Source organism: Mauremys reevesii, linkage group 16 (genome assembly GCF_016161935.1).
Source record: "Mauremys reevesii isolate NIE-2019 linkage group 16, ASM1616193v1, whole genome shotgun sequence".
Taxonomy (NCBI): domain Eukaryota; kingdom Metazoa; phylum Chordata; order Testudines; family Geoemydidae; genus Mauremys; species Mauremys reevesii.
The window spans coordinates 3119010-3146840 of NC_052638.1; the positions used below are offsets into that span (position 1 = coordinate 3119010).

General features: G+C 53.6%; 1 protein-coding gene and 1 long non-coding RNA gene across 5 annotated transcripts; one reads left to right on the forward strand and one right to left on the reverse strand.

Annotated features, from left to right (window-relative positions):
• Window positions 1-2965: 2965 nt before the first annotated feature.
• Window positions 2966-12009, reverse strand: LOC120384222. The gene is made up of 3 exons (XR_005588681.1): window positions 11898-12009; window positions 4093-4278; window positions 2966-3212 (listed from the first exon to the last, which is right to left on the reverse strand). It is a non-coding gene; the product is annotated as an uncharacterized LOC120384222 (long non-coding RNA).
• LOC120384220 (C-factor-like) lies at window positions 4156-27138 on the forward strand. Of its 4 annotated transcripts, none has more exons than XR_005588680.1 (7): window positions 8297-8504; window positions 8860-8911; window positions 18959-19146; window positions 21047-21205; window positions 22404-22514; window positions 23921-24135; window positions 27007-27118. XR_005588680.1 is itself a non-coding variant. In XM_039502600.1 (7 exons), coding segments are annotated over exons 1-7 (786 nt in total). In that variant the 5' UTR covers window positions 8297-8339; the 3' UTR covers window positions 27008-27138. The 4 variants fall into 4 exon arrangements, 3 of the variants coding, with proteins under 3 accessions (XP_039358535.1, XP_039358534.1, XP_039358533.1); XM_039502600.1 differs by having other exon boundaries at window positions 23921-24030; window positions 27007-27138; XM_039502601.1 differs by lacking the exons at window positions 8297-8504; window positions 27007-27118 and adding an exon at window positions 4156-4299 and having other exon boundaries at window positions 23921-24833.
• Window positions 27139-27831: the final 693 nt, after the last annotated feature.

The window sequence follows — 27831 nt, forward strand, 5'->3', positions numbered from 1 at the left end:
GGTTGTTGCAGGAGCACCCCCTGTGAATGCCATGCAGCTCATCATTCCTGAATAATCTGACACGGAACAGCTGTGCTCTCTGGTTCTGTGAAACACTGGATCTCTACTACACTAGCCCCATATTCTATGCAGGAATTATTCTATTTTTAGATACCATAAAGGAGGGATTGACTCAGGGAGTCATTCCCAGTTTTGTCTTTTGCACCCCCAGCTGATCTCAGCCAGGGGCACCTATGACAGCAGCAGAAGGTATAATGCAATACGACTGGTAACCATCATCACCTTGCCAATTTACAATGGCATAGTAGATGGTACAGTATGGCTGATAACCATCTCTGCTGTCATGCAAAAGCAAATGAATACTACTGTGTAGCGCTGCTGAATCGCCTCTGGCCGCGGCATCTAGTACACATACGGTGACAGTGACAAAAGGCAAAACAGGCTCCATGGTTGCCACGCTATGGCGTCTGCCAGGGCAATCCAGGGAAAATGGGCTCGAAATGATTGTCTGACGTTGCTTTCCCGGAGGAAGGAATGACTGACTACATTTACCCAGAACCACCCGCGACAATGAAATTTGCACCATCAGGCACTAGGATCTCAACCCAGAAGTGCAAGGGTCGGGGGACACTGCGATGGGGTAGAACAGGGGCAGAGTTTATGCTTTCAGGATTGCCTGCAGCAGGAGTGCGCATGAGATAGGTGCTGTGCATGGTGTTGTTCACAGACACAGACTAGACTGTGTTCATTGTTCGCCAAAATGTATCTTTGCAAGGAATTCACTCCCTTTCTCCCATCACACAGCTTCGACTGTCTCCAGACCTGCCACAGCATCCCCCTCACAGAGGCTGGCAAAGATTAGGCGGCGAAAGAAAAAGACACGGGACGAGATGATCGCTGAAGTTATGGGCTGCTCCCGAGCCGAGGCGGCCCAGCAGAACCAGTGGAGGGAGACCCTCTCTCAGCAGCAGCACTCACACAACGAACGGAAGAAGAGGTGGCATGAAGAAGACAAGCAGGCGACTCAAACGCTGCTTGGACTAATGAGGGAGCAAACGGACATGCTCCGGCGCCTTGTGGATGTTCTGCAGGACCGCAGCCAGGAGGACAGAGCCCCCCCGCAGTGTTTCTGCAACCTCCCTCACCCGCCACAAAGTCCCATACCTCCCGTCACCCAAAGTAACCAGAAGGAGTGGCGCCAGGGGCCATGAAAACTGTCACTGCACCCCAGCAGAGTGCTCGAGTACCCAAAAGCTCTCATACCCTAATTTTTGAGAATTCCTTCCCTTCCTGACTCACCCAGGCCCCAATCCCAGTTTCATCCCCTGACTGTCTGGTTAATTATTAAAAATACTTTGCTGTTAATTACTGTTTCCGTCATGCTTTTTTACACAATGCTGTGTTTGAAGGGGTGGGTGGGTGGGGAAGGGGGTAGGGTATTGCATAGGACAGTCACCTTTAGCAGGGTACAGAGACGGGGGCAGGATCAGCAGCAGGTCACACACACAGTGCAGTCAGTAGGCACCCTGGTCGGTCTGGGAGGTGGTTTGCAGGTTCTGTGTGGGTGGGGGTCCGTGACTGTGTCGCGGGGGCGGGGGGGGTACAGATCTCATGCAACGGTCCCTGTCCTGGACCACAGAGCCACGCAGCAGAGGAATCTGTTTCCGTCCTCCCCCGCCGCAAGGCCACATAGCCCCCGCACACAGAGTCCCAAAAAGGAGGGATGGCAGGCTCCGTTGAAACAACCAGTCCGGCACTGCGGACCGCTCTGGGAGCAGGAGTCTGTCATTCCTCGAGTTTAGAGGCGGTCTTTACATCACCGCACACCTTACCCAGCGCAGTCTGTGTGCCAGTTTCAACCCTTTAACGCAAAGTCATCAATAAAGAAACCTTTGTAAAGTCACAGTGGACCATCTGTTTTATTTTTAAACGTGTGTTGGAAGTGGGGGAAGCGGGGTGGACGGGGTATGTAACTGCAGATGCTAGTCAACAGTAACTTGGTAAAGAAACAGGGGCAGGTTCAGCTTCTCTGTAAAGAAACTGAACAGTCACAGGTCACGCTGCTCGCTGGTACTTGAAGAGTTCCTTGTTGCTGTGCAAGGTGCCTGCATAGGGCTTCACGAGACAGGGCATTAGCGGGTAGGCTGGGTCCCCGAGAATCACTATAGGCATCTGCACATCCCCAAGAGTTATTTTGTGGTCCGGGAAGAAACTACCTTCCTGCAGGCGTCTAAACAGACGAGAGTTCCTGAAAACACGCGTCATGAACCTTGTCCGCCACCCGACGTTGATGTTGGTAAAACGTCCCCCATGGTCCACCAGTGCTCGCAGCACCATTGAAAAGTAGCCCGATTTCTCAGCAGCTGACTGTGGAAGAGGTGGACGATAAAGTGCGAGGAGTTGACAACGGCCATAACTGCCGCGGGCTCCGTGCTCGCAGTGCTGTGGCGCCCGCGCTGTCACTGAGCAGAAAAGTGCACGAACAATTGCCCGCAGGCGCTTTCAGGGAGGGAGGGCGTGATTGACGGTTCAATGATGACAGTTACCCAAAACCACCCTCGACACATTTTTTCCCCCAGCATGCATTGGGGGGAAATCCCAGAATTCCAATGGGCAGCGGGGAGTGCGGGAACTGTGGGATAGCTTCCCACAGTGCACCGCTTCCAAATTCGACGCTGGCCCCGTTACTGTGGACTCACACAGTCGAATTAGTGTTTTTAGTGTGGATACACAAATTCGACTTCATAAGGTCGATTCCACAAATTCGACTTAAGTTGATTCGAAATAGTCTTGTAGTGTAGACATACCCTAAGAGCGGATGTCCTGATAAATACATCAATGTCCTAAAATTGCTTCATGATAACATGAAAGTGACTGTTCTGAGCAGCACTGGCTCCCAGAGTGAACCTTTCAAAGTACAAACAGGAGTCAAACAGGGATGTATCATCACTCCAACAGTGTTTGGGGGTTTTATTGCTGTCATTCTTTACCTAATTGCTGGGAAGTTTACAGTTGGCATTGAAATCATTTACAGAATGTTTGATCACTTGCTGCTCTCAGTCTGTGAACCCCAGTCATCTTCAACAGAGAAGCACTAGCTCCCACTGAATCACTATAAACAAAGGGCACAGTTTCAGACACACCAGGCTGGCACTGATCAACACTTCCTTCCACTCCTTGTCTTTTTTCCTCTTAAATTTGATTTTAAAAATCTGTAAATATAAAGTATTGTTAGTACCCAGCAGCGTCTGGATTTCTCATCCTTCCATCCATGTCAACAAAAGGGCTCTGGGGATGCAGGGGTCTTGGGCAGAGGGGTTACCCTTGGGTCTGATGAGCTTCCCCTGGTTCTACAGAGAAGAGACCCCCTCTGGCTGGGGCATGGTGGTGGCTGAAGGCTATGCTCTGCAGAATGGTACACCTTGCACATCTGCCAGTTGCAGCATGCCCAGCACCCGGCTATGCACTGGGTGGTCGTGGTTGGGACCTGGCAGCAGAGGTCTCCGAGCAAAAGCTAGAAGCAACCTCCCTGCACTCGTGAGGCCAACTTTCAAGAGAACTCAGCACACGGTCACCAATCTCTCAGCATGCAAAATAGCATGAGTCATGCCATTTTTAAGAAATAACATTTCCGGCCCTCTTTTGTTGTCTACTGAGTACTGAGCCTTCAGGAATCACATTTTCAAGCATTTGCCTGAACCACAAGAGCTAATACTTTTACTTGTTTAAATGAAAGCTGAGCACCTCCCAGAATCCCATGACTCCAGCAGCTGGGGCTTTAAGGAAAACAAGTATTGGGGGACTCAGCACTACTGCCAGTATGATGGATGATGCTCTTGTGTTGAATTGGGGCTGGAGGAAGATGGTGGTTTCTACATGCTGCTGACTGGGTGCTGGGAGCATGGAAGTGAGATCACCAGTGAGACACCAAGACGTGGGCAGGGGGGTAAAGTCCAGCTGTAAATGTCCTGGCCCCCAGAGGCTAGCTCAGTCCTGCAGCATGTCTCCCATCGGAGACAGGTGTGACAGTGCTGGGCAGACACAAGAAAATGTCAACAAGCCTGGACAGACTATCCCTCCACTAATATTTACCCAGCATGCGTTACAATTGTGCTGGCCAAAGTCCATTTCTTCTGTGAACAGTGAGGGGCAGAGATGTCTCCGCTGGCTCGGAATGTCTTGGTGACTGGATCCAATCGGGGTATTGGGCTGGAGCTGGTCAGGCAGCTAGTGGAGGGTCCAGACCCCCCAGAACACATCTTTGCAACCTACCGAGACCTGGATGGATCAAGAGGAAAGGTATGAGAGCCAGGTGAGGGCTAGGGAGGGGTCAGAGAGGTGGTCTCCAAAGCAGCTACATGGGAAAGGGGTTTGTCTGTCTATCTCAGGAGTAGGCTACCTACGGCACACATGTGAAAGGCGGCACGCAAGCTGATTTTCAGTGGCACTTGCACTGCCCGAGTCCTGGCCACCGGTCTGGGGGGCTCTGCATTTTAATTTAGTTTTAAATGAAGCTTCTTAAACATTTCAAAAAACATATTTACTTTATATACAACAATAGTTTAGTTATATATTATAGACTTGTAGAAAAAGACCTTTGGAAAATGTTAAAATGTATTACTGGCACGCGAACCCTAAATTAGAGTGAATAAATGAAAACTCAGCACACCACTTCTGAAAGGTTGCCGACCCCTGGTCTAACCCAATGGACCATCAGCGTGCCGAGCCTCCAAGGCACGTGCTCCCCTCAAGGCACTGAGCGGAACCAGCAGCAGTTACGGAGATGCTTTCTGCGATTGCTGGCAGGGTAGGCTGGGCACTCTTGTCTCCAGCTGGGACTGGCGCTGGGAAAATCTGCATTAGAGTCTCTGTTGAGCAGCAGGCTCCTTCCCAGCACCTCAGCTGCGGCTGTTGGGTCTCCAATTCAGCACTAAGGTTTGCGCTGCGGTTAGGGCTGATGGAAACAAACGAGGGGGCAAAGCAGGCTGGGCTAGTGGCAGCGATTGCTGAGCTGGCCCTTCAGCGCTAGCCCAGGTGTAATTCACCACCCTTCCTTGCTGCCCAAGGGCCCCTGGGGAGGGTTTGACTCCAGCTTACATTTCCCTTCTGCCCCTTTTGTTAACCTCAGGGCTGCAGAATCTAGGCTGGGAGCAGGGACTGTGCCCTGCAATAGGAGACTTCTGCTGTGTCTGCTCCCCAGCACTGACAGAGGGTCTCCTCTTGATCCCCCTCTGCATCTAGGGAGGTCCAGCTGCATTGCCCATAAACCTCTCTCGAGCCAACTTATGGAGCTGAGCCTGGGAGAGACACTTGGGGTTTAACCTCGTCAGTTCCCGTGTGCTTTGGGAGTTGGCAGGAAAGACGCCATCTGCGAGTGCAAAACTGCCACCAGCACAATTGATTCTGGGGCTTAATCATACCAAACATTGGCGACTTCAATGGAGCAGCACCAGCTCTACCGCCTGAAGAGCTGGCCCAGTATAAGGAACATGTAAGGGTCCAGGCAGATGCTGTGCAGAGGTAGCTGTATGTCCAGCTGCTGGCTGTGTGGGTGTCTGTGCACTCGGGGGCGGGACCATAGGCGGCAAGTTTGTATAATTTTTGGTGGGGCCCAAAATGGTGCCCCCCCCCGCTCCCGCCCTGTAAGCCGATATAAAATGAAGCTACAACGCGTCAGTGTCACAAGATTACAAGGGTCAATTAAAAGTGGAAAGTCAGAAGCAGCACTTGCCTACTTCAATATACAGTATTATATTTTGTTGCACCTGTTGTGATGAAGTGGGAATGTTCTTAATATTTTCTCTGAATACTGTGTGGGTGCCTCAGCTTCCTCTGCAAGGTGCCAACTGAAGGTGTTGGGGACAAAGATCAGGTGGCCTCCTTGTCCGGAATCGAGACACAGAGGCCAGAGGAGGGAGTGTCAGTTTGGAGCTGGCTGGAGAAATGGGGAGAGGCCCAGAACTTGGGTCTGGGCTCCCCACCCCCCAAGATGGACCTGACTGAGGGCTCCTGTTTTCTGTACCCACAAGCTCTGTTCTAGACTGTGATCCTGTCATCTAATAAACCTTCTGTTTTACAGTCTGGCTGTGAGTCACATCTGACTGCAGAGTTGGGGTGCAGGGATCGCTGGCTGCCCCAGGACCCCGCCTGGGCGGACTCACTGCGGAAAGCACACAGTGTGGAAGGGCATGCTGAATGCTCTGAGGTCAGACCCAGGAAGGTGTAAGCTTCTTACCCTGGAGACAGTCTGCTCAGAGAGGAGGCTCCCCCAGAGTCCTGACTGGCTTTGAAGGAGTGGTTCCAGAGCATCCCAGCATCCCCTTCCACACCATGCGCTTCCCGGAAGTCCGCACAGGCACTGACACTCCCTCCTCTGGCCTTTGTCAAGAAGGCTAACAGCATTTTGGACTGTATAAGTAGGGGCACTGCCAGCAGATCGAGAGACATGATCATTCTCCTCTATTCAACATTGGTGAGGCCTCATCTAGAGTACTATGTCCAGTTTTGGGCCCCACATTGCAAAGAAGGATGTGGAAAAATTGGAAAGTCCAGTGGAGGGCAACAAAAATGATTAGGGGGCTGGAGCACATGACTTCTGAGGAGAGGCTGAAGGAACTGGGATTGTTTAGTCTGCAGAAGAGAAGAATGAGGGTGGATTTGATAGCTGCTTTCAACTACCTGAAGGGGGGTTCCAAAGAGGATGGATCTAGACTGTTCTCAGTGGTAGCAGAGGACAGAACAAAGAGTAATGGTCTCAAGTTGCAGTGGGGGAGGTTTAGGTTGGATATTAAGAAAAACTTTTTCACTAAGAGGGTGGTGAAGCACTGGAATGGGTTACCTAGGGAGGTGGTGGAATCTCCTTCCTTAGAGGTTTTTAAGGCCCGGCTTGACAAAGCCGTGGCTGGGATGAATTAGTTGGGAATTGGTCTTGCTTTGAGCAGGAGGTTGGACTAGATACCTCCTGAGGTCCCTTCAAACCCTGATATTCTATGATACTCTAAATTGACCACCAAATTTAAGTAGAGTGTTTTTCCCGTCAGGTGAGGACTCTGGGGCAGGGCTGGGGATAAGGAACTTGGGGTGCAGACAGGCTGCCCCAGGGCTAGGGCCAGAGAGGACTCCCCTCCACCCTCCCTGGCAGCAGCAAACTCCAGGGGAGGGACCCCTCCTCTCCCCCTCCCAGTCACTGCACATGCTCCTAGGGTCCCTCTCAGGTCCAGAAAGCCCGCTCGCTTCCCCTATGGTGGGTACCGGGCTGGGGGAGTTGCCATCACGTGTGGCCTCCCCTGCTGCCACCCCTCACCATAGCCTCACTGGGGATGGGGCTGCCCCTTGCCCAGCATGGTGCAGGAGTGGGGGGTGCAGGGTGGTGGCTGGGGAGGGGCAGAGTATCACAAAATTCACCCAAGCCCCAGCTGCTCAGGTCTAGGAAGCTCCCCTCCCCAGTGGTGTAGCCAGGTTCTAACATCAGGGGGAGCAAACACGTAAAAAAAGGTGCCAGCCAACATATCCAATTACTAATCAGGTAGTAGGGTTTACAGTGCTATAACAAGAGATTATGCTATTATCATTATCCAGTCAGCTTGCACGCTACTATTTTGAATTAGCGATAATTCAGAGAGAGAGAAAGAAGAAAGCTGAATTTAGAGAACAATTATTAACCAGATTCCTGGTTATCCACCAGCCACTTTGCTCCAGCCCATGGCACAAAGCACCAGAAACGCAGTAGAATCTGGCCAAGAGACTATTCACCTCAAATTGGCATCAGCTACACTCCCCCCTCCCCCGCCCCCAGTCCCCACTATTCAGGATGTAGCTGAGTGAAAAGGTGGCATTGCGGAAGCATTTAGCAGGTAATTGAAAACTCCTATAGAGCCCTGTGCAGCCCCTGAGATCACTGCTGAGTTCTGAGCACTGGGGCTGCAGCTAGTCAGCAGTGAGACTGAGGAGACACAACTGGCACCTTAAAGCACCTTTACCCCCCCCCCCCACAAGCTGCACTAAGCACCGTTTCACAGCCCCAGGTGCAACACTGAGGGAGGGTAAGTGGGGGGGGGCAATAACCCAAAGTCGCTCCTTTGCCTCCTGGCCCTGCTGATCCCTCAGCCCCCTCCGCTGAAGAGAGACCAGGAGAAAAAAAACATCCCCCCCTCCCCTTTTCCTTCCCTCTCCACGGGCACCAGCTGAGCTTCAGAGCCCCCTTGCCTGCCGCATGGCTGCCTTGCTCTGCACGGGGCTGCTGCTCCTCAGTCCCCCACCGCACTTGGGGGGGCTGCCCTGCGGCCCCTCCCGGCAGAGCCCACCCCAGCCGGCTCGGGGAACTGGGCAGCTGCGAGCGGATGGGCGCCTCCTCCTCCTCCTCACCCCCGGGGAGCCCGGCAACCAGCCGACCTGCCTGCAGCCCCCTGCAGGAGGGCGGTGCAGAGCCCAGAGCCAGCTGGCAGCCACATGCAAAACCCGGTCTGGACTCCAAGTCCGGAGCCCAGTGCTGGCTGCCTGGAAAGGTGCTGATTTTGTAAAATGTGCTCAAAAGGGAGCGGCTGCTTCCCCCCTTCCACCCCACTACGCTACTGGGTGGGCGGGGATGCTCCGGGGCTGGGGGTGGTGGTAGTGGCAGCCAGGGGCCGGTGCCTGCTCCAGGCAGGGCCAGGGGAGAAATCCAGCTCCAGTTATTGGTGGAGCACAGCCCCCAGCCCTGAATATTCCTGGGGCTGGGGCTCCTGGAGCCCATATAACCCGGCGCCTATGGGCGGGGCTAGGGCATCGCTTGCAGCGGCCGGAATATTGGAGGTGCCATTATTTGTGCTCTACTCGGACTCATTGTTCTAATTCCAGCTTCTTTTCTCGCCCCGTTTCCAGGCCCTGCAGGAACTGGCTGCCAAGTACCCCCCCGTGAGGCTGATTCAGCTAGGTATGGAATGATCACCCTGCACTGCATGCTGTGTGTGCTCAGCCTCAGTAAAGGGATTCCTCCTCTTGCTTCATACACCCAAAAAGTATCATTCCTCTGTCCCCAGGTCTCACCCCTTGAACTGTATCAGTACTAAAGTCAGGTGATTCAAGCAGCATTAAGGCTCATCCTCCTCAATTATCTACTTTAAATATTAACCCAAATAAAACTTGCTACATTGGAAAACAATTGGCATTTTGTCCTGGGGATACAAAAGTGCCCAAAAGGGTCAACATCTTTTTTTAAATGGTTCTGACATAACAAAAGATAGAATGAAAAAATTTAATTGTAAGGAATTATGCAAATTAACAAAATTTAAAATAAATAAAATAAAATAAGAGGCCAGAAAATTGTAACTATGTTAAGGTAAATTCTCAGTAAAGAGTTTATAGAGCTCAGCCTAAAAAATTAAAGAATAGTATCAAAATACAATAAAAAATCAACTGGTATTGTTGCAACTACTGTAAGTGAAAAACAAGGTTGCCCAAAACAGTGTAGTTAGGGGAAAGAAAATTCCTTTTAAAAAAAAGTCCAAAAATCTTTAAATGCTCAAGTGGTATAATTTTCTTTTAAAGTTAATTAAAAAAAAAATCACAGTCTTGAAAAAAGTAATAAAATTGCTTAAAAACAGTAAGAATCTGGGGGTTTCCCAGCCTCTCTTAAAATGGCCCCCTCCTTAAACACAAAATCTTTAAATAAAGGCAACCAGTTAAAAAAAAATAGTAACACAAATACTCCTGTGCTATGAACACAAATAGTAAGCAAGCCTACAATGGTTAGCCCCCAAAATTGGCATTTAAGTCAAATAATTAAGTTGACTCCACCAAATGCTAATGTTAATTCTTACCTAACTGCAACAAAAAAAATTAGCTAAAACTTTCAAGCCAAAAGGGATTAATTCTCACAAACTTAAATAAAATACAGCTGTTAAAGCCCGTATTTAAAATTATAAAAACAAACAAAGTCCATTAGCAAAACTTTACAAGAAACAGAGGATGGGAACTTTAAACATTTTCTAAGAGGCTGGCAAACACTCCCTGTACTAATCAGGTGAACCATAAAAACAAAGGCACACTTACTTTGCAGGCCAAAAAACAAAAAAAAATCCAAACGCTCGGTATAAGAGGCATGTTTTTAAGGTGCTTTTTATGCAGGGCCCCAGTCGTCAAATACCAAGTCTTGTTTAAACAAGTAACCCTAATACAAACTAAAAAGTCATATATAAAAAAAATACAATCAACCAAAAAGGCAATACAATAAACAAAGCTAATCTCTTGTCTCCACCATAAGTAACCCCCAATAACTAACAAATAAGTAAACATAGCACTACTCAAATGGGTTAAACCACACAAAAATGTGGGTTTTGAAAGCAAAGACACCTGCTGTCAGGGACCGGGATGCGGGCAGTCCTGCCTAGTGGTTGGAGCAGGAGTCAGTAGCCAGGGATCCGAGCCCAGCGTCAGAGCCGGAGTGAAGGTGTGCCTACGCTGCAAAGAAACACACATGGTGCCGAGTCTGAGAGACCAGGTCATATGACTCAGGCCTGCAGGACTTAGGAAATGGGGCTAAAAATAGCAGTGTAGCCCCAGGCGCCCACTCCGGGGTGCTCCGGGGCTCAAGCACACGCTGAAAAAGCCAGGGGGTGCTCAGCCCCCACAAGCCGCAGGCAGAGGCGGCGCGTGACTCCTGCGTTTGGGGAGGCCGGGCGGGAGTGCCAGAAGCTCACTAGCAGTGGGGGGAGCGGGGCCACTGGTGCCCAGACCATAGTCCTGCCCCCCACTCTGCCCTGCGGCCTTGCCCCTGCTTGGCCTCCGATGCCCCTCCCGTGCTCCAGCCTCGCTCTGCCCTGCAGCCCCACCCCGCTCTGCCTCTTCATGGGCCTCTCGCCTCCCCTGAGGCCCCGCTGCCTGCTCCTCTCCCCCTCCCGCGAGGCCCCCTCTCCGGCCCCTCCCTGAGGCCCCCGCTGCCTGCTCCTTTCCCCCTCCCGCGAGGCCCCCTCCGGCCCCTCCCTGAGGCCCCGCTGCCTGCTCCTCTCCCCCTCCCGCGAGGCCCCCTCTCCGCCCCCTCCCTGAGGCCCGCTGCCTGTTCCTCTCCCCCTTCCCGCGAGGCCCCACCCCCCTCTGCCTCTTCCCCCAAAGGCCCCTGCCCACTAAGAACAATGATAGGAGGGCTGGCTCCAGGCACCAGCTCACCAAGCAGGTGCTTGGGGCGGCCACTCCGGAGTGGCCGCCCCATCCTGCTATTCGGCGGCAATTCGACAGAGGGTCCTTCACTCCCGCTCGGAGAGAGGGACCTCCTGCTGAATTGCCGCAGATCACGATCGAGGCTTTTTTTTTTTTTTTTGGTCTGCCTGGGGCAGCAAAACCCCTGGAGCCGGCCCTGAATGATAGACACATGTTCAATGACTAGAATATGAAAGAAGTGTATAATTATGCTGAAAATAGCCTCCCCCAAAAACTGGCAGAGCCCCCCCAAAACACACACACTTCTTCAAAAGCAGCCACTGGCAAAAACAAAAGTCAGGCCCTGTGAGTGCAGGTGTTTCCGCTGGGTCCAGAGCTGGGCTCCGACACCCTCCCCCCTCACTGGGGGCCGGGGCCAGGCCCCCCCCAGGCTCCGACACCCTTCCCCCTCGCTGGGTGCCAGGCCACCTCCCCGCCCTTGCTGGGAGCCAGCCCCGCCCCAGGCTCCGACACCCTCCTCACTGGGAGCCAGGCCCCTCCCCTGCCCTTGCTGGGAGCCAGCCCCAGGCTCCGACACCCTTCCCCCTCGCTGGGGGCCAGCCCCCCGGCTCCGACCCACTCAGGAACAGCTACACTGCTATTTTTAGCCCTGCAGCCTGAGCCCTGCAAGCCCAAGTCTGAGGCTTGGTGCTGCAGGTTTGTCTTTACGGCGTAGACAGGCGCCAGAGCCCAGAAATAGGAGCCGAGGGTCAGGAGTGGCTTACCTGGAGCAAGGCAGCACTGGGAACAAGCAGGCACAGGAACTACTGTAGCCCTGAGTAGCCAGCACCCTGCTCCTGCTGCTGGGCTTAAGAGCGGGTCTGTTGGTCCCCTCAGCCCACTGGGCGGTTTGGCCGATCACACAGCTCAGCTGGGACCCTGCTGTGCTCGTTACCTGCCCGCTTAACCCCCAGGCTGGCTAAGCAGGCTGTCTGGGGCTCGGACTCCTGACTCCTGTCCCCTTTCCTCTTCATCCTCCTCCTCCTCCACTGCAGAGCCCAGAACGACACAGGTCTCCAGACAAGCTAACCCTGGCTGATCCTTGCCACACAGATATAAATAAACTGTGGTGCGCAAAACCCCTAAACATTTGTTTAATTTAACAGTCCTGGCCGGGTAACAACACTTTTAAGGCAACACTAAAAAACATTCAATGAGTTCCTCTGGCTAAGTCCAGTGGCAAAGTCTTTACTTCTCCAGGAAAGAAAATACATTTTAATGAAACCGCATTTCCAATTCAATTCACTTGCCATTTGGCTGTGGGCGGTCCAGGTGTAACGGATTTGCATTCCTTTATGTTTTTAGAAACACTAAAATCAGGGCCCTTCTAGGAGCAAGTTTCCTAACCCACTTTAAAGCCAGCGTTAATTTGAAAAGGAAATTTTACAGTCAAAAGTAAAATATTTTTCTCAGGAGAGTGAGTTTTAATCCATTTGTGCAGCCTGGTCAGAAGGTTTTCAAAAATATCCACCAAAGAAAACAACCCAAAATCCTTCCCTTCCCATGAGAAAAAGGGGAAGGGGGGGCGTCCAAAAATTTAGAAAGTACCTTCTCCTCTTCCTCCCATTCTCCACCCTTTTCCCCTCCCTCTCCTGTCCCACCCCCTCGCACATCCTGCTCCCAGGGGTCTGGAGCCAGGCTCCTGCCTGAGCCCAAATGTCTACACCACAATTTTACAGTCCTCGAGCCCGAGCCCAAGTCAGCTGACACTGGCCAGCCACAGGGGTTGAGTTGCAGTGTAGACGTACCCACACAGGGCAAAGAGTCAATCATGCTTCTGTCAGCTTTGCTAATGTCATTCGAGACGCGGTGCTGGCAGGACTCCTTCGGCTGGCTCACACCGCGCCTCCACTGGGGGCTCTGCTATACCGGAAAAGCCTCTGTAGCCCAAACAAGCCCCAAACTAAAGTGTGGCTTGTAACTGAATGGAAAGGCTCATCCTTCTTTATATGCACCTGCGCTGCGTTACCAGTAACAGCAAGAAGGCCGGGGTGCAGGAACAATTTGTATGGTGGGGGTGCTGAAAGCCACTGAACCAAAGTGTAAACTCCGGATATAATGGAAACCACTTCAAGGCAGGGGGTCTGGAGCACCCCTAGTTCCAGCACCTTTGAAAAAAGCTGTCGTTCCAGGACCAAACCCTGGCATCACACTAATAAAAATACCCCAAACATCAAAGTCCCTCACTAAAATCCTAATTGCTTAATCCTTCATTCTCTTGGCTCTGGTCTTCCCCCGGGGATGAGACCTCTTGCCTCTGTTGGAGTGAGACTCTTCTCTGGAGCCAGGGGCTTGGAGGGGTCTGCTCGCTGCAACCCTTGCAAAGTCAGGCTTGCTGCAGTGTCTGGGAGACCCTGCCCGCTGCCCCAAGTACCAGTTCCGCACTCCCATTGGCCGGGAACCACAGATCATGGGAGCTGGGGGAGGTGGTGCCTGTGGGCAAGAGCCTTCTGGCCCCCCGCCTAGGAACTGGCCCTGCTGGCCACTTGCAGGGCGCAGCGCAGAGCCAGGACAGGCAGGCAGCCTGCCTTAGCCCTGCTGCGTCGCTGACCGGGAGCCGCCTGTGGCAGGGCCACCCAGAGGATTCAGGGGGCCTGGGGCAAAGCCATTTCAGGGGCCCCTTCCATAAAAAAAAGTTGCACTGCTCTAGAATACTGTATTCTTGTGGGGGCCCCTGAAGGGCCTGGGGCTTGGAGCAAATTGCCCCACTTGCCCCCCCCCCTCCCCCGGGCGGCCCTGGTAGGTGTCCTGAGTTTTAATCCTAGTTCTTCCAGTGATTCACTCTGTAGCCCCAGGCCAGTAACTTCGCCATTTTGTCTGTTTTCCTATCTGCAAACCAGGGACAGGACTACTTCACTGGGCTCTTGTGAAGATTTAATAGTTAATGTCAAATTAGAACTCCAAACATATATAAGCATTATCTGAATGCTAAGTATATTTATTAACTCAAGTTAACTAGTCACACCAAAAAAACTGGAGAAGTCAAGCTTCAAGGGCCTCACTCCTTCACGCCAGACAGCGTTCTTTGTCTCCCTAGAGCAATCAAGCAATGCCTGCTATTAAAATCCTGTACTCTTTACTAAGTGGAATCAATGGAAGTTCTGCCTGAGCAAGGACTGTGCATTGAGGCCCCCAAGTCAGTGGGGCTCTGACGGGTGCAAGGGTCTGCTCATCAGTTCAACTGTACGAGTGGGGCGTAACGATGAACTCAGAGGTTATCTGTGAGTCTCAAAACATTTCTTGCTCAATGAACTGCCTACTTATTGTTCTCACAGGTTAAAATCCAAACATCATCACATCCATTACTGATTAAACACTGACAAGCCAAAGCCACATTTAAGAAAAGAGTAAGATCAGAATACACATTTCAGGAGGATTGTCAATATACTTTTTAAAAACCCTATAATGCACTAGCTTATAGTGTCTCATTAATAAATAGTAATACCACAACAAAACATTTCCTCTTGAAAATTGTACATAACCAAACTGGTTGTCTTAAACAAAAACCAGCAACAACACGAACACACAATACCCAGGAGGAAATAATGACAAATATCCAAGTTGCCATTTGTTTAGAAATAGAACTGTTTATATTCAGTAATCTGGAACTAGATGGAACATAACTCTCTGAATCATTCAGGTAAACATCATTAATATGTCAGGTGTTCATTTTTTGAAAATCACAGCATCTTCATCTTCAATTTACATATAACATTAACACTGAAAAAGTATGAAAGCCTTGATGGCCCATGAAATAAACTGACTGAAAGGTCAAAAATCTTTTCCAGCATAAACAAGTAGCCCCAGCCAGGCCTGGAAGGATATAAATTCTCCCACCCTCCTTTGCACTTTCACCCACATATATTTCAATGGGCTTTTAGTGGTCTAACTTTTTAAAATACGTTCCAGCAGCTTGTTGCACTGTGTAATCAATGAGAGCTTGAATGACCCTAACACCAAGGTCCATTTCTATGGCTTGTCATGACAAGCATTTGGAGGTAGACAGATCCCCTTCACCCAAGACTGAGGTGAATGCAAATAGGTCACAAACAAATTAACAAAATGTTTGCTCTGAACACAAGCTTTAATGAGCTCCTTTAACCACTACTAGCTCCAGTGAACTTTACCCTCAGTTAACAAAAGTAGTGTTGTGCTTTAGGTTAAATTTAAACCAACTTTTAATGCACAGTTACCATGACACCAGAAATGGAAGCCTCTCTCCCCTGTCCAGCAGTACTGATAGAAATGGATGCACTCCATTTATCCATTAATTAAATCTCTCCCCAAATGTAGTAGCAATAATAATCCAATCTTTTTATAATCCAGTTACCCAACAATAACCTGATTAGATTTCCTGGAAATCTTTCATAGATCTAGTGGGGGTGAGCACAGAGTTTAACATGGTGCATTTCGTATTCTCTTCTTTTAGCTCTTTCTCTCACACTCGGGAGCAGAGCAGCACGACCACTGCTAGACAAAGGCAGCTAGTGAATACATATTTTCCCTGCCAAATGTCAGAGCTGGAGCCCAAGTCTGCCCTGCTTTACACTGCAAAGTGCCCCTGAAATCAGAACAGTGGCTCCCAAACTTCTGCTGGTAAGAAGAAGGCAGGCAGGGCCCTGGAGTGCCAGCGTGCCAGGCAGGGCCGCCCAGAGGATTCAGGGGGCCTGGGGCAAAGTATTTCAGGGGCCCCTGCCAGAAAAAAAAGTTGCAATACTACAGACTCCTGTATTCTGGTGGGGCTCCTGTGGGGCCAGGGCCTGGGGAAAATTGCCCCACTTGCCCCCGGGCAGCCTTGGCCCGTGGCAAGCCTGCGCCCCAACCTTGAGCCCCTACCCCCGGCCCCAGCCCTGATCCCCCCCAAACCCAGAGTCCCCTCCTGCACTCCAAACCCCTCATCTCCGGGCCCACTGCAGATCTACAGCTCCAGCTCTCACCCCTTCCCAAATCCCAACCCACTGCCTCAGCCTGGTGAAAATGAGTGAGTGAGGGTGGGAAGAGCGAGCAACAGAGGGATGGGGGATCGAGTGAATGGGGTGGAGCTTGGAGAAGGGGCAGGGCATGGGCGAGGCCTCAGAGAAGGGCAGGGCAGGGGGCGGGGCAAGGGTGTTCAGTTTTGTAGGAGTTGAAAGTTGGCCACCCTACTTAATGCTGGACAGGTCCCTGTGACTCTCTGGGCCCCTTTATTCCATTGAAATGAACCCAGCAGCCCTTTCAGAGGCACCAGGCGAGAGCTGCACCAGTGATCTCACTCATCGAGTCACAGAATCACACCTGTCAGAGATGGGAAAAGCACCAGTGCAGCCCATCTACTCCCTCCGCTGCTAGAAATCCAGCCCAAAGGCAGAATGCTTCACCAAGCCAACAGCACAAGCCAAAGGACAGCGGGGCGACCAGAAAGGACTAAAATCCCCTGCACTGCACAGAGATTAACCCTAAACTAACGCACCCCAGACAGGAGTGGTGGAAGCTCCTTAAATGTGGGGGGGCCACCAGCGCCTGAACTATGGCCCTGCTGCTCCCTGCTGCCCCTTCTCACCGAGCCTCCATCCTCGCACCACCCATTCCCCCAAGGCCCCACCCTCACCCCTTCTTCCCAAGGTCCTGCCCCTTCTCCCTGAGTCCCACCCTTGCACCATGGAGTCTTACCAAGGAGTCACAGACACCCCCTTAGACTCCCCAGTCTATCTCGTCACCCCACAAACTGGGCTAGTGACAAAGGGTCACACCACATTCAGGCTGCTCCCAGACCGGTCACTTGGTACCTCAGTCTCACACCAAAGACAACGCTGGTAGCCAATTCTATAGTAAACGCACAAGAGGGGTAGTAGCTAAGAAAAGGAAAGGAGAGTTATGGGAGGTTAAAGCAGGTGAAATGTATGGACCGGTGAGTCACAGTCTGTAATTCCAAATGGCAGCAGAGATGTAATAAACTGCCAGGTTCCCAAAAGTCTTTTCAGGGAACCCAGATTGTCTGTGGGAATCTCTGCTTTGCATCTGGGACCCTTCCCTGTGAGAGACCAGACAGTCCAGAGGTAAAGGCTCTTTCCCTGAATCCACATATTTAGCTTATGCTCCCAGAAAACAAGCTGACATGGTGTCAAGGCCTCATCCCCACTCTGGCACTCCGAGTGCAGAAGGTGGGGGCCCGCAAGGATTTTAAAAATTAATACTGGCCACTCTAGGCTTGTATTAAACTCTCAAGGTTACAGCTGTTTTCTGACCTTGGCTCGGTAAAAACTGCCACCACCCAAATGCAAAAAAAAATCCTTGCACCCAGGAAGTAGCACTTGGGAGTTCCTCCCTGTGGGGTACCCTCAACCCTTTCACCCCCCACCCCTTTCCGGGGAAGAGCTGAAAAAGAAAACAAAGGAAATCATCTGTTGCTACCAGCTAATCAAACAACATGCACAAACCTCTTAGGACACCAGAAATCCAATCCTGTTCTTAAAAAAGGTAAATTTTATTAAAAACAAAAAGGAAAGGAAATACATCTGGAATTTAGGCTTTTGCTAGATTTTAAAAGAGCAATTCCCAAAATTAATTACCCAAAATAGCTTTCTTGGGGATCCAGCTTAAAGGTTACAAGCAAACAAAAACATCCGAGGTTAGCACAGAAGAGTCCATTAGCCATAAGAAATAAACAGAAATAACCCTAATCACGTCTTTCTAAACATTCCTGATCTACTTACACATTTGGGAGTTCCAGACACGTAGTTCTAGGTATGATCTGTTGATATTGGATCATACCTGGCTTAAAGCTGCTTACAGCAGTGCTTCTCTGTGTCTCTGCTCTTCGGAGAACAACCACAGACACAAAGGGAAAGCTTCTTTCCCAATTTTAAAAAGTTCTAGCCTTCCCTTTGGATCTTTTGGTCAGGTGCCCTTTTCTTTACCTGGAGGACTTTGTTAAGCCTTTACAGGTAAAGAAAGCAGAGAACAGCCACTAAGAGGGACTTTATAGCTAACTGGCTGGCTCCACCCCCTTCATTAATCACACAGTCTCAGCTCCCTGGCTCCCCCCATCCAGGGAGTGAGAGTCCTGCTAGCTCAGCCTGTGTCACTTGGCTCTTGCTGTCTTCACATTGGCTCTGGCTGGTGCCTGGGCCTTGCTCTTGGCCAGGGCCAGTGCAAGGATGTTTCACGCCCTAGGCGAAACTTCCACCTTGCGCCTCCCGTCCCTGAGCCCCCACCCTGAGGCGCCCCACGGCAGCTCCCCACCGCCGCACTGAGGCACCCCCACCCCACGGCAGCTTCCCTCCTCTGCCCTGAGGCCCCCCCCCCCCCGACCGCTCCCCCTGCCCCACCCGCCGCCCTGAGGCACCCTCCCTGCCCTAGCTCACTCCTGCTCCCCTCACGAGCACGAGCACCCCGAGCACACCATCGCTGTTTCACTTCTCCCGCCTCCCAGGCTTGCGGCGCCTAAGCTGATTGGCGCCGCAAGCCTGGGAGGCAGGAGAAGTGAAGCAGCAACGGTGTCCTCGGGGAGGAGGCGGGGCAGGCGTGAGCTGGGGTGGGGAGTTCCCCTGCGTGCCGCCCCCCCCCTTACTTGCTGCAGGCGGCCCTCCCCGCCCTCCCCTGCCCCAGCTCCCTCCGCCTAAATGCCGGCGGCGACCGGGGTGGCCGAAGATCCAGCCGCCGCGGTCGCTGCCAAAGAAAATGGTGCCCCCCAAATCCTAGCACCCTAGGCGACCGCCTAGGTCGCCTAAATGGTTGCACCGGCCCTGCTCTTGGCCCCATGGAATGGCTGATCTGTCTCCTCTGCTCCCCCTTGATTTCCTGGCAGATGCGGTGAGCTTGGCCAGCGTGAGAGCAGCAGTGAAGGAGGTGGAGTCCCAGCTGAACGGCAGGGGCCTGAACCTGCTCATTAACAATGCAGCAGTCAACTCCTATGCCACGCTGCAGTCAGTGCAGCCGGAGGAGATGATCTCCGTGTTCACTACCAATGTGGTTGGGCCAATCCAGGTGGCCAAGGTACGTATGGTCTCACTGGTTATTATTTACTGGGGAGAGGGCGAGGGAAGGGAAGGACTGGGAGGCGTGGAGAGACCTTCGCCCTATCTAGGGACTGGATTGAACGGAGTTCATTCTGTACCTGGAGCCACCCACTGTTTATCACAGTGTATTAAAAACTGTTAACATTATAAGCTATTGCTCTAAGTATAAGGGGTTTCCTGTTCTGCTTGTGGGCTAGCGAGAAGCATGGGAGCTGGGTCTTCAAGAAGTAGTCTGCAAAGTGCCAGCCTAGGGTGAGGCAGGGAGAGTTGTGCCTCTCTGCCTTAGGGAGCAGCCTGCTTTCTCTCTCTCTGTTTTGGGGTTCTTGTGTGCTAGGGGTCTGGATTCTAAGAAATAAAGTCATGTTATGTTGCAACCTTCCAGCAAGAGTATTAATGTTTTTATCGAACTTCTCTCTGTGTGCTCTGAACATGACATTTACAGCAAGTCATGGAAAGAGGAGAAAAGGGAATATGTATCATGGGCTGCTCAGCACCTCCTCCTGCCTGCACAAGGTATATAGAGCAGCAGAGACCATGCAGGAAGCCCGCCCTACCCATGCTGCAGCCAAGTCATAGGCCGCTCATTCAGAGTCAACACGCTGCAGCTTGCGTCTCCTCCATGCTGCTCCACTAGCTCAAGTGGATCGTTGGCCTTTGCAACTACTCATTATAGCTGCACAGAGCTGGAGCATGTGTGCTGACGTGCAGACTTGATTCTGTGTGTGCGTGTGTCTAGGTGCCTGTGTCTGTGAGTGTGCGCTGCAGCAATGTGGTGTGTGTGATATCCCCATATCTCTGTGCACACGGAGTGTGTGACTGGTGTGTCCATTGCCAGCTAGCTGGCTGTTCTCTCTCTGCTCCTCCTTGCTCCTGGCCCCCGGCGCTCCTTGGACTCCATACTCACGTGATTCTCTTCTTACCCCCCTGACAACTGGGGGCTCCTCCCTTCCCTTCAGGGCTCCATCCACGTCTTCTCTTCTCCCTCTGCCCTCTGCCCTCAGGGATCTCAGTCTGGCCCATAGTCTCAACTTTCCCCTCTAACCCAGAGACTCCCACACCTACCTCATCGCCCCAGCTCACCTCCCAATCCCTGCTCCTGGCCATCCCAACAGACATGGCAACTGCTGGAACTTCATCCTCTCTGGCCACTTCCTTCCCAGCTCCTGCCCCTGTAACTATCACAGCGCTGCCGAGATCACCTTCCTCTCCTCCTGCGACCTAGCCTCGTCCTCCTGCTTCCCTGTCCTTCTTTCTGGTTCTCCATAAGGGAGTGTTACACTGAGAGCTTCCACCAAAACCCCCCTGGAGACTGGTGTGAAGGCCCCATGAGGAGTTAACCAGAAGCTTCTGTTCCACACGGCCAAAGGGACTTGGCATTTGGGCTGAGAGGCAGAGGGCTCTTGCTGACAAGTGTTGGTGTTTTGTGTGGGAGGGAAGGCAGAAAACACAGAGACTGAGGCCAGGCAAGATTGGAGAGGGAGACAGAGAGGCAGGAAGGGAGCCAAGCGGGGCCAGCAAGGGCTCTGTGCATGACCCTGGGACAAGCTAGAGGCAGTTTGTGGGTCTGGCGCTGGCTAAAGCGGCGTGGGGGCTGTACGCTAAGAAGCTGCTCCTTTAGCTCTTGGCTCCCCCTGCATTCGAAGGAGCAGGACACCAGGCTCATCAACTTCTGCTTCCCGCTGGAACAGCCCCAGGCCCTGCGCTTTGACTAGCCGCTTGGCTCAGAAAGGGGCGACAGGACCATGGCCGAGCTACCCCGCCGGTGGCAGGGAAGGCGGGGCTCCATCACAACTGCCATGTCCACAGCTCAGCGCCACAGCTCAGGCGGGTCCCAACACCATGATTGAGGAGGTTTCTTGGGGTTTTGTTTTCATCAGGAGTTTCTGCCCCTCCTGAAGAGGGCAGCTGAGGAAGCCGGAAAGGAGGAGCTGAGCTGCAGCAAGGCAGCAATTATCAACATGTCCACTAAAGTGGGCTCCATCGAGCTGTGCTTCAACGTCCTGGAGATCCCCATGTACCCGTACCGTGCCAGCAAGGTAAGCTGTGTTCCCCGCTCAGCTTCAGAAAGTGGGGAGAGCGTCAGGCCACGCCGCCTTGTGCAGGGCCTGGGTGTAATGGACAGTGACTCGGGAGCTCTGCTTTCATAGAATCATAGAATCTCAGGGTTGGAAGGGACCTCAGGAGGTATCTAGTCCAACCCCCTGCTCAAAGCAGGACCAAACCCAACTAAATCATCCCAGCCAGGGCTTTGTCAAGCCTGACCTTAAAAACCTCTAAGGAAGGAGATTCCACCACCTCCCTAGGTAACCCATTCCAGTGCTTCACCACCCTACTAGTGAAAAAGTTTTTCCTAATGTCCAACCTAAACCTCCCCCTCTGCAACTTGAGACCATTACTCCTTGTTCTGTCATCTTCTACCACTGAGAACAGTCTAGATCCATCCTCTTTGGAACCCCCTTTCAGGTAGTTGAAAGCAGCTATCAAATCCCCCCTCATTCTTCTCTTCTGCAGACTAAACAATCCCTTTATTTGGTGTCTGACTCCAACTGGCTGTTCACCATGACCAGAGCTCCCCCTCCCCCCACGCCCAACAGACTCTGGCTGGGAAGCTCAGCCCTTGGAGGCATAGGCCCCAATAACACATCTTCCCTTCCAAGCCCAAACCTATGACAGTGACACTAAAAACCAGCATTAATACAACACACAATTACAAACACCTAATGGCTAGCCTTTCTACCAATGCCCAGTTAGTCTCTGCAGTGCCCTGTGCTGCTGGTCCATGGGTGGCCCCGTTAAGGGGAAAGGCCCCGTCGCCTAAACTGTGCTATGGACATGCCCTGTGTACCCTGATGGAAGGCGTACAAGGCCCCTGGGTTTGCTGGTGGTGTGCATAGCTTCCCAGTTCACCCAGTCAGTTAACCCCGGAGAAATACAGAGAAACTCCAGCTAAGTGAATGGAGTCACTCTGGATTTACTGGTCCAACACCACTCCAGTGTGGAACCTGGGCAGCACCGGCCTTCCCTGCAGGAAACATGACACCAGCCAGCCGCATCTCTGAGGAGGCACCAGGCCAAACTTCCCGCTGGAGGTTTGATTCCATTCCCACACTCTGAACTCCTATCTGACTGAAGCAGATCCGTGGAGTGGGGAGGTGGCCGGTAGGAGATCCCTGCCGCTGTGGTCAGCGTGATCGGCAGCAAGAGGCCCTTACAAAGATGTGGTTTATTTTCCAGGCTGCTCTGAACATGGTGACGAGGTGCCTGGCAGCAGAGCTCAAAGACGCTGGGATCTTGTGCACTGCCATCCATCCCGGCTGGGTGAAAACCGACATGGGGACAGAGAAGGTAGTGCCCAGCAAGGTGCCAGGCTGGCATGCTGACAGCGCCTCTTGGGAGGTGTATTCCTCATGGCTCGCTTCAAAGCGAGCAGCCCCCACTCCAGCAGTCACCTGTTCTCCCCGCAGTGAAGTGCCCCAGGGGCTTGCTTCCATTCTCAATGCAGCGCCATGCCCTGTAAGGCCAATGGCAAGCGTGAGACCCCAGTCCGAGCGACTGCTTTGAATTCAGCCTCCTTTAGGTGCAGGAGGGTCGAGCTCAGCTGACGCTGGGGCGAGAGCACTGAGCCGAAGAGTCACCTATCCCCAGTCCAGGCAGCACACGGATACAGCATCCCCCAGGCAGGGCCGGCCCATGACCCAATGGCGCTCAAGCAAGGAGCGTCCTCGACTTACCCACCCCCTTTGTAAAACATTTGAATACCCAGATTTGTATTGCATTGGGAGCCCATTTCACGACTTCGCTGCATGATTTGCAGGCATGAGTTATCACAGTCAGAGAAGACTATACATTTGCTAAGAACAAAAGCAGCCCCCCGAGCCTGGTGCCCCCCCAAGTCCAGCACCCCAGGCGGTCGCCTGCGTCACCTGCCCCTAAATCCAGCCCTGCCTCCAGACGAGCCCAGAAATCTCGCCCCAGCCTTCATCCCACAGGCCATTGCAGGAGCACACTGGGCTCCCGCTCACATTTTCCCCCCGGAGTCCTTTCCAATGGCAGGTCCTGCATCCCGTACTCACAGGGCGCAGTGCTCTGACCAGGGAGCCGCCCCAGCGAAATCCAGGGCCTGTGTGGGCAGTGAGCCCCTACCACTGTGAGGAGGGGTCAGCCTCTGGGCTCCAGAGGCTGTGATGGCTCCGCTCTGGAATATTGAATCAAAGTCCTCCCTGGTGCCGCTCCATGTCCAATGCCCTTACCCCAGAGACGAGTCCGGCCCTGTCTGTCTGACACGGTGCTGGGCCCAGCTGGGCCTGGGCCCTCCTGGCTCCTGGGCCTGCTCTAGAATGATGGGGCAGCAGAGGGGTGTCGCAGCAACCTTGGGGAGGAGCAGCCGGAGCACCTGTGACTCTGGGTGGGGGAGGGAGTCTGTTATGGCAGCGCAAGCTGAGACGCATGGCATGGGGCATGCACGAGAGGGATACACTGGGCCAGATCCTCTTCTGTGAGGGGACGGCCGTAGGCCGATATCCCCAGCCCCAGGGGAGTCTCCTTGGGATAAAGCCACCATGGCTGCTCCTACCCTCTCCACCCTACAAGTGGCCCAGGGCACATGGCTGAGGGAAGGGGGCTGTGGCTGTAACCGCCCCTGGTGCAGAGCAGCCCCAGGATAGGGGAGGCCCCCCAGAGTTGCACTGAGGGTCAGGCCCCACGTGTCTAACCAACCTCGTGTCTCAGGTCTTGACCTTTGTCGCCCACAGGCCCCTCTGACCGTGGAGTGCAGCGTGAAGGGCATCCTGAGCGTGCTGGCAGGCCTTTCGCAGGCAACCACCGGGGTGTTCCTGGACTGGGAAGGGAAGAGCCTGCCCTGGTGAGGGGGCTCCTGGCCAGCAAGCTCCAGCAGGCCCAGTCCCCTGAACAGCTTCCCCGCCATGTGCCACCTCCCGAGCTAATGGTCTGTCTTCCCTAGCCACGGGTAACCCCTGGCCCCAGCATCCCCTGCTCCGCTCTGGTCACGCTCAACCTCTTGGCAAAGCTCTCTCTGCTCCCACCCCATGACGCGCCACACGTCCTTATGAAATTTCTCCTTCTTCCCTGCCTCCGCTGTAGCCGCCATTCTCCCCCCACCTGCTTGGTACCCATTTCCTCTTGGATTAATTACCCTCATTAACTGTTTGTATCAGTGTAGTGCCCCCGAGCCCCAGTCCTGGCCCAGGGCCCAGCTCTGCTGGGTGCTGCACAGTCACCGAACAGAGAGACGCCCCAAAGAGTTTCCAGTCTCTCTGTGAGACAGGAGACAGTGGGTGGGGGGTACAGACAGACCAATGGGGGGCGTACTAGAAACAATGACTCGCTATTGGCCTGCATGACAGGCCGGGCTCTCAGCTCACCAGCAGCCTGGCCCTTGTCAAGTGCCTGGCGGCATCGCAGCACCGGAGAGTTTGAAGGGAGGATTGGAAGGAGGGACCCGTGCAGCTGTTTGCAGGGAGCTCTTCCCAAGCATGAGGGGCAGCATGAAGGTGAAAAGTCACTAAGCGGGCTGGGAGGCTGGCAGCACAGGCAGAGCAGAGGGGAACGACGATAGGGCGGGTGGGGACAGGCCATGACAGAAGGAGAGCAGTGGAGGGATGCAAAGAGAGGGGTGATGGGCTTAGAGCACCGGGCTAGGAAAAGGATCTCTGCAGCAGATTCTGTCTGGATCTGAGCAGGGCGAGACTGCACTGGTCCCATTTCCATCCCTTAAGCCAGGCCAAGGCCGAAACCCTTTCCTCCCCCACTTCTCCTCCTCGCTTTCTGCTGCTTGTCAGTTAATGACGCTCCCATGGGTTGCTGTGACCACTAGGAACAGGGAGTATCTTTGACCTGCAGCTTTCTCTCTCCAGCCTGTGTCCCATGTGGCTGGACCTTGCAGCTCTCCTAAATATCCGATGCGGCTGCAAGTCACCCTGCCGCTCAGGTTCTGCAGTGCTCTGTCCACATCTCCCAGCAGCCTCTCTCCAGCCAGCCAGGCTGGTCCCAGCCCGTGAGCTTTGCTGTCCCTGCCTCGCATCTCTTGACGTCCCAGCTCGCTCTGCTGCATGGGCTCTCTCCCCTGTCTAACCATCTCCTCCCACCCACCGTTTCCCAGTGGCCCTGCCCACCTGCCTTCTCCCTTTTATTTCTGCCCATTTGTAAAGCCAGCCAATTGCAGCTTCTAGGCACAACTGTCAGGGCCGGCTTTAGGCCGATTCCCCTGATTCCCCCGAATCGGGCCCCGTGCCTAAGAGGGCCCCGCGCCCTAAAGAAGAGCACCTAACTTCTTAATTTTTACTCACCCGGCAGCAGTCTGGGTCTTTGGTGGCACTTCGGTGGCGGGTCCTTCAGTGCTGCGGAAGACCCGGACCGCCATCGGGTATTCAAGTCGGGCCCCACACTTCCTAAGCCGGCCCTGACAACTGTGCCCAGCGACTCGCTGAGGAAGGTGACCTGGTGCCAACTAAAACAAAGTCCCCTCCCAGCTCCCTCCTGCCTTCCCAGTCCCCCTCCCTCCCCTCCTCTCTGGGCCTCAGCAGCTCCAAGTCACACCCTGGTCCTCTCAGGTCACACTCCCTGGCGCTCTCTCCTGCTCTTTCTGCAGTTCTATCAGCCGGGTGCCCCCCACCCCCGAGTCTCTCTCTCTTTCCCTTTCCAAAATGCTGGAGCACTCTGGGGGCTCGTGGTTTTCTCAGGCCCTAGCACAGCTCCAGTCCTCCCACCTGGCTCTCCGTGGGCAGCAGGCTGGCTTTGGTGGGTGGTTATTGGTGTGTCCCTCTTTGGGGCTCAGCCCCCCCCCAGCCAGTCAGATGTAACTGCCAAAAAGCACCGGGCCAGCACGCTCGGCGCGTCCGTCCTCCCCTTTCCCACCCACCCCCCTGTTCAGCGTCTCGGTCTTATGTCGTGTGCTGCTTTCGGCAGGACGAAGCCCATAAATTCTGTGCACAGCACTGGCCTCTCTAGCCCATCTAGTCATGTCTCTGTGGTTGTGAGGGCGGCTCGGTGCCCCCATGGCTGCGTGGGGCGTTGCTGTGGTTACAGGTGGATGTGGCTCTTTTCAGAGCTGGAGGTGGGGAGGAAGCTTGGTTTCAGTGCCCCTCCCCCAACAGACCTTCCCAGTCTTCCCGCAGCCCAGTGCTGCGTGGGGAGCCCCAGGCCGCGTCCCACGGGTTTGGGCCACGTGCTCGGTTCCACCTTCCTACCATTCCCCTGTGCAGCGCCTCTGCCACGGTGAGATAGCCACTGGGTGCCGGAGGTGTCGCGTCCCCGGGGGAGCTCTGCGGCTTTGGAAACACTTGCGCTGGTTTGGGATTTGGCTCAAAGATCTGAGCACGAGGGAGCCTGAGCTCCCCAAGGCCAGACATCTGCAAAGGGTTCAGAGAGCAACCGCGATGGGGCAGGGTGCAGCCAGGGGCTGGCAGTGGGGAGCCCTGGAGCCGACACAGCAGGCAGCATTTCTCCAGGGCACCAGGTCAGTCTACCATGGGGAGAGAGTGTCCGGTCGCTAAGTAAGTTATCCCACAGGCCACCTGCAATAAACCACTCTGGATAGGCCATAGGGCTGCCTAGGGGCAGGCTCAACATGCACCATGGCTTGAAAATGCACCATGTTATCACAGTGCAGGGCACCTGTATTCCCCCAGTGGGGGCACCTCCACTAGACTCCAGGCGCCTCGCCATCACCGCTCTTGGGTGGGAACACGTCTCTCTCCCCTCTGAGCAGGGTGTTTCCTGGCTGCACAGCTCCCTGCCTTCATCTGCTATCCCCCAGCTAGGTAAATGCCCCAGTCAAGATACCCACAGATCTTCCTAAGTGAGCACATTTATCCTTCAGATGAAGCGTCACAGAGAAAACAACTCAAGATCCCACACATGTGCTCACCAGAGATCACCCCAACTCCTACAAGGGCTGTGGTTGAAGATCTGTCTGCTCCGGAACTCCCGCCAAAGTTCAGTCTGTCTGGTCCATTGTTTTAAAAGTGGCCTTGAAGCACATCCACTTCCCAGTGTTTGCATTCGTCCTGTCTCCTCAAAAGAAGATAGTCCCAGCCCACAATCATACAGAAGCATTTGCATTTTTAACATGACAACCTCCTAAGATACTTGAGCTTAATCAGCAAGGACGGGCATATCTGTCACACCAACATGCACACCGGCCGAGCAGAGAAGGGTGGGCTTCGCTCCCTGTCTCCGGGACCCACCGGGGCACCACTAGGCTCTTTGGGGGGGAAGTGAACTGAGGTGTGGTGCTGAGAGCCCGTGACACGCAGGCAGGACAGAGCGAGCCCCAGAGTTCACAAAGGGACAGAGGGTGTTTCCCTGAGATTCTATGATTCTATGATCCCAGTACTTAGCCTGTGGGCTCGGAAGCCCTGGCTGGGGCCGCAGAGAGCTTCCTGGACATGGAAGGGCATCTGTTTATGCCCAACAGAGACCCAGCTCGTTCTTGTGCCCGGCTTTCCTGGCCAGTTACCACCACAAGCTACGAACCCAAGCTGCAAAATCAAGCCACAAACTCAAGCTGCCATGCCAGGGGTTCTATTCCCCCAATACACCAGTCTCCCAATCACACCAGGGGGTTGGGGGGCTCCCTTGCCCAGGGCCGGTGCAAGGATGTTTCGCGCCCGAGGCGAAACTTCCACCGTGCACCCTCCCCCGT